General features: G+C 37.6%; 1 protein-coding gene across 1 annotated transcript in view; it reads left to right on the top strand.

Annotated features, from left to right (window-relative positions):
* CCDC93 (coiled-coil domain containing 93) overlaps positions 1–6,450 on the top strand; it is a 65,014-nt gene that overhangs the window by 11,008 nt on the left and 47,556 nt on the right. Inside the window, exons 3-5 of the mRNA XM_009327158.1 lie at positions 958–1,071; positions 2,798–2,892; positions 5,469–5,580. Coding sequence (XP_009325433.1) covers positions 958–1,071; positions 2,798–2,892; positions 5,469–5,580 — 321 coding nt within the window. The remainder of the gene's footprint in view (positions 1–957; positions 1,072–2,797; positions 2,893–5,468; positions 5,581–6,450) is intronic.

The following is a 6,450-nucleotide window of genomic DNA, read 5'->3' as shown; positions in this document are numbered from 1 at the left end:
TGAGCCCTGTGCCTTCCCCCGCGTGCGGCCCGCGGCCCCGTGAGGTGGGGTCCCTCTCCGGAGGGAGAGCCGGGCCCCTCTCCGCCCCGCTCCCGCGGGAGGCCCTGTGGGGCTGCAGGCAGCGCCTGTGTAGGTCACCTTCCGTGCACCATTACGTTTCCCTGTTCCCTCTGCTTGCCAGGCTTTTCAGGTTTCCGTGGGAAGGAGAGGAGGAGGAGGAGGAGGCTGCCGGAAAGGTTTTGGGGAAGAGTGAGGTGGGGAGGGTTCGTAGGTGGGTCCCTGCAGCCCCTGAGGGGGAGACCTAAAGCCCTGTTAGCCGTCTCTCCGGCCTAGGTCTGAGGTGTTTGGGTGCTCTGTGCCTCTAGTAAATCATATGTATTCTTGGAGCTGTGGGGATTCGCCCCATCACGTGGGGACAAAAGCACTCTTAAAAGGGTGCTGTGCTGATGAGGCTTTGGAGCACAGAAACTATCCAGGCTGCCCGTCAGAGTTTGGGTTTTGTTACTGCCGTACTTTGAGTTTGTTTAAAATTGCATTACCCAAAAAGTGGAATTCCATCACAGGTTTCTCCAGTTCTTGTAAAAAGATTGTAGAAGGATTAATGTGAGGTGTATGATTTTGTGAACCCTGAAGTTGAAAGAAATGTGCGAAATGGAGAATAAATTAACTGTCTTATGGTAATAGGAGCAATCTGTCTAGCTGGAGGCAAGCAGTGACCAGGAGTTTGAACAGCAAAAGCAGATTAAAGTATTTAGCTGGGTGGAAAAAAAGTGATGTTAAATGCATGTAGAAATGCATTACCTATTTCTTTAATGTCTTTCAAGTTAACAACCAAGTTGCTAATGGAAGTCAAGGTTTTCCCTGATACGTGGTCTATGTTGAGATTAGGTTTGGAAAACATTCATTTGAAGAATGAAAGAGAAACACTGAATTAGTGTTGCATTGTTTGTTTGTCAGGTTGAAACAAGAGAAGATGAGGAACAAAACATCAAGTTGACTGAAATTTTGGAACTGTTGGTGGCTGCTGGGTATTTTCGAGCAAGAATCAAAGGATTATCACCCTTTGACAAGGTGAGTACTGACAATGCAGTATTTTTAAAAACCTTTTTTAAGTATGTGAGGATTACATATTTTTTACAAGTTTAGCAGTTCTAGGTGTTAAAAAAAAAAAAGATACGTGGAACACATGAGGCTTTCCTATGTAAGTAATGCTGCAAATGACCCAGTTTCAGACAGATAGGACCTTCTCAGTCTTGAAAAATGATTTTGTGCAGCGAGACCTGTTTTAAAGGAGACAATTGGATGCAAGCTAATTGCTGGTGTGCTTTTTGTGGGTGTTACGGCCTGAGTTAGTCATATATGGGGAAATTTGCCCCTCTCTCAACTACAGATAGAATAGCTAGAAAGACTAGATACTTGAAGATAGCATGGTAATTTTAAAAAGTGTTCATTAATGAGAAATGAGGAAATATTTGCCTTGAGAGGCTCTGTGTAAGAATGGAACAGTTAGCCTAGTGAGATTATTTTTGGGCTGTTTTTACGTATCTTTAGAATGTCATGTATGTTAACCTTTCATTGTCCTAGACAGGAAGTATGTGATACTGACAGTGAGCAAAGTTCAGGTTGAAAAGAGACTTCTAAATTGTTTTAGTGCTGACTCTGTGACAAATTCCTGAACCAAGGTTTGAAAACAGGGAACTACGTCAGCTTTTACATGGACTCTTCTGTTTTCTGCTGTTTCTTTGATTATAGCACAGAAACTATATTTGCAATATAAATTTAGTTTCTTCAAACTGCTTGACGTTACTGACCTTAGCTGCTCAGGAGGCTGTGCACACAGACACGAAGTAGTTTCAAGGAGACCGCCTTAGGATGTAATGTTGTTGCGGTTACGTGTAGAAATGGATGCATCAGGTTCATACTTGCCGAAATACAATCGCAAAGTTACCATTTCATGACAATGTCCAACCTTTACAAAAATGAGCATTGCTATAGAAAATCATTTAGCTGCTAGTATAAAAGGGATACTGATTAACTGTTTCAAAGGGGAATGTGAGAGGGGTAATGTGATAGAAAACCTCGTACAGGACACCCTAATTTACTCTGTGATATTAGTAAGTTATTCCACATTTTAAGCCCTTTTTTCTGTTCTTTGCCTTTGCGTACTTTTAGGTTATCTTGTATATGTTTATGCAAGGTTGTCTTTAAATATTTACATAATTTATGTAAAGTTGATGGAATGGCTCAGGAGTATAAATATGCCTAAGTATCTGTAGGAATAGGGCCTGACATAGAGATTTCTACAGAGCTGGGGATTTCCATTGCTATGCTGATACTGTGCCTAGCACTTGGTGTTGCATATGTCAGCAAGCAAAGAATAATAGTAGCGAAGGTGTATATATAAAGGTAAATATATGAATACAGGAATTATGATCCTTGATAAAATTTTGATATGGTCACTTTTTAAAGATCATGTCATTTAACATACTGTCACGTTTTATCTAATTTTTTTTTTTTTAATCTGAGAGCTGTTTCAAAACAAATACGAAGCTAAGAGAGGAATTTAGAATGTCACTAACTGCTCTGTTTTTTTTTTCTGTTGTCTTGTATATGTGTATTGTATGTAGAAGTTGATATATGTATTCTATCTGTATGTATTTCAGTCTCTATATAAGAATACTGAGGATGGAGAAAATACTAAGCTGTAGTTTCTAAAATAAATAAAGCCTTTAAGATGTATTTGGTTTCACCTCTTCAAATTAAAATGGAACTAACCATGCTGTTGCTCCTTTACTAGGTGGTAGGTGGCATGACATGGTGTATCACTACTTGCAGCTTTGATATCGATGTTGATTTATTGTTTCAGGAAAACTCTACTATTGGTCAAAAAATGTAAGTTGTTTAAATGGCAAGTGTGGTATTTTTTTTTCTTCTTAGAAAAGAAGCGGGTGGGGGGGGGTTTACCTGATATTTGGTTGTTTATAAGAAGGATTTTTAGTCCAAGTTCCCTGTTTTTCAAGACCACCCCTTTGCAAAACATTGCACTGGTTTCTGGGTCTCTCAGACTGTAGTTCCACAAACTCTAAAACCAGAAAGAAGCTTATTCCAAAAAAGGCAGTGCTATTCACCTCTGGGCTGCCATGTTCTTATATCCCTACTAAGCAGTGAAAGCATTTATGTGGCTCCACACTGAACTGGATTGGGAACTGATCCAGATTAAAATCTACCAAAAAAAAGGAAAATAGTTTTAACATGAATCAGTTCCTGGATCCAGTTCTCTATGCAGCTGCACAGATGCTTGTGCTGGCACAAGGGGGTGATGCAGAGGCCAAAACAAAGGGCAGAGGGAGACCACGCTGCTGGAAACTGGAGTGCAACATTAGAAGACCTTCCTTGAGTTCTCTGTGTCTGCAGTTTTGCTGTGTAAATAACCTCTGATTCTCCTTTATGGTTCTGGGTTGGAATTGTAGGCATCAGCAAACAGAATTTAAAGCATGACACTGTTGCCGAAACAGTTACCTGCTCCATACTGCGGAGGAGGAGGAGGAATTCCTGATAGTGACCCAATGAGACCATTTTGATTTAATTCATTTCTTATGCATGGAATTTGCTTATAAGCCAGCTAATTCCAGTATTGGGGATGTTGTAAAAATTGTTTACGCTGAGAAAGGGAATACATTCTAAACTACATTATTTCTTTATGCATTTCTGCGATAAAAGAGCCATAATTAAAATTTGCAGGAAGTAAGAATAGCCTATCAAGTTACAGTTGCATGAAGAGACTTGTTTGCTCAATGTAGTTGAAAAGAACATCTTTCTGTGCTGTTTTCTTGAAAGTCACTTAGCATTGGCAAGACTGTAACACATTTGAAAATAAAGATTTGTGGTTATTACCATTAAACTTGGAGACACTTAAATCATCATAGATAACGAACTACATAAAGCATTGATAAGTGCACAGAATTAAGCAGAGACTAGGAATGAAGATGATGGTGGTGGTAGTTTTTATAATTGCCATCTTTGTTACCCTTAAGAACAGCAAGATAGGAAACAGTTAAGTTGTTCTGAAAATGTTCTGTTATCTTTCCAGCTGACTGGATGCAAAACTGGCAAAACAAAAACCAGACTCCTCTCCCAAAACAGCAACAATGATTTATTTGTAAATCTAAAGTGTTCAGAGTCACACAAGCATAGGCTGTTTTGATGTCCATGTAATGTTTATATTGGTGGTGGCTCAGTGCTTCTGTGATGTTCTCAAGATAAGGAAAAGCTAAGTTGTGTTTTCTTAGTATTATTCTGAAGACATTTTTATCGTGTCCTATTATTTAATTTCTGGGTTGAAATAAACGTGGAAACATACATTAGGAGAGGATCTTGCATCTGTTGGATAAATAACTTTTTTTTTTAAATTGCATTTGCTTTGATTGTGCTGAGAGGTGCTGCTATTTTCATGTTGTAGAATATTAGTATGGTGCCATAGTGAAAATTGCCTTATAAGAATTATGTCAAAGTTTTCACTTCTCTTAAGAAGTATAACTTTTCAGGCTCTGTTCCCTGACTTTGGTCTCTGTCTCATATCTCTTGCTCCCCTTTTGATCTTCCAGAATATCAGTTGTCCATTTGGGCAGTACTGTATATCACTGGGGTCAGTACTGAACCGGTTAATTTTTTTTCCCTCACGGAAAAATAGTTTTAGTTTTCCCAGTACAGTGTTCATCCTCAGTGCTGACACCTGCTTTAAAAATGTGCTTGACAGCATTGGCAGCAAAAAAATACCTTGCCCTAAAATAAGGGATTCAGTGGAAGCAGGATGATGTTCTTGTAGATGAATCCCTTGTGTTAGGGTAATCCTTTCACTTTACCAGCTCTTACCAGAGCTGTAGAATGAGATGGTTGCCAGCAAATTCAGTTTTACTCACTTCAAAACCATGTGAAGTATACTGTGTATTTAGCTTTTAGGTGTAATATGTATTTAAACTCATAAAGTTTCAGTAGTAATGTCAAGATATATTTTTGGCGTTCTGCTAAATAAATTTTTAAGTCCTTACATTTGATTCTGGACTTTTTTTGAGTGCCTGTCTTCTACTTAGTACAACTGTTCTTAAAGCTAGTGTTTCTTCACGTGTGCGTGTATTATAATATGCAAAGGTGTTTGTAGATATATCTTACGTGGGCGTTTCATCTGACCAGATATGCAGATCTTAAAATTTTGTGTGTAATACTATAAATGAAATCACAAGCTAGGAGCCTGCAAGAGGGGTTTAATCACCTCTTCACAGACTAATGATATATATAGTGCAATGTGAAAGCTATTTTGTGAATGAAAGTTTGATTGTTTTTCACAGCTGTATACAATGGAAGTCACTAAAGGGAACCTTCTAACTACAAACTGTGTTTGCAAAAATAATTTGTAATTTACAAAAGAAAATTGTAGCATATATACATGTGTTTTTGTTGTTTTATAATAGTGCCTTAACTGAAAAAATTGTGTCAGTATTACCAAAAATGAAGTGTCCTCATCGTTTGGAACCACACCAGATCCAGGGACTGGATTTCATTCATATATTTCCTGTTGTACAGGTAATAATTTTGTGATGTATTGATACTTTGCTGAAAAAGGTCATAAAACTTGCATAAAAAATTTAACGAAGATCTGTATTATTGTTTGGCTCTTTACTTAACTTCGGAATGAATAATCACAGAGAAGTAGTTCAAATGAATGTTTTTAAAGAATTGAGTGATGTTATGGATGATAGAATTCTTAAGTATTGTTTGATCCACATTTAAGAAAAACACAAAACAAACTCTTTAAATTCTTTGAAATGGAGTCAGATTCTGCCTTTTGTGGAAGGTCTCCTTAAAGAAACTAAAGTTTAAGCTTGTTTCGGAATCTGATAATCTACTTTGCCAGGCTAGAAAATAGAACAAATATTTCATAGTCTATGTTTAAGCTTATGGAGTAAGTTATGCACATAGTCACTCAATCAAAAGGATATGAATAAGGCAAAAGCCAGTTGGGGTTGTTTGTTTAAGCATAATTCATCCTTCATTCGTATCACTTAAAAACTGTATGGGTGGAAAAATAAATTGCTCTGATGTGTGACCCTATTGCTGTGTATTTGTTGAACAACACTAATTGATCATGTCCATGCTCATAGTCCTCCATTTTACTAAGGTTTAAGCTAACATGTGATGTGTTCCAGTTACGTGTGGTATCTTGAGAATCCTTGGTATGTCGTTACCATTTCTTGATTTTACTTTCATCTGCACACAGAAATGTATCTTTGATAAATAGGGAAAATGAAGACTGTTAAGCAAGCTTCTTTTTCATTAAATATCTCCTTACCTCCTGCCTGTGAAAGAATTTAGCAAGTAAGAGTTTAATCTAAATTCCAGTTTGTAAGAAGTGAGGAAAACTTAAGTTGTCTCTTGTTATCTTCTAGTAGGTGG

The sequence above is a fragment of the Pygoscelis adeliae genome, unplaced genomic scaffold (assembly GCF_000699105.1).
Source record: "Pygoscelis adeliae isolate BGI_AS28 unplaced genomic scaffold, ASM69910v1 Scaffold227, whole genome shotgun sequence".
NCBI classification, from domain to species: Eukaryota; Metazoa; Chordata; class Aves; order Sphenisciformes; family Spheniscidae; genus Pygoscelis; species Pygoscelis adeliae.
The sequence above is the reverse complement of the archived record's forward strand: the minus strand, read 5'-3'. Positions and strand labels throughout refer to the sequence as shown.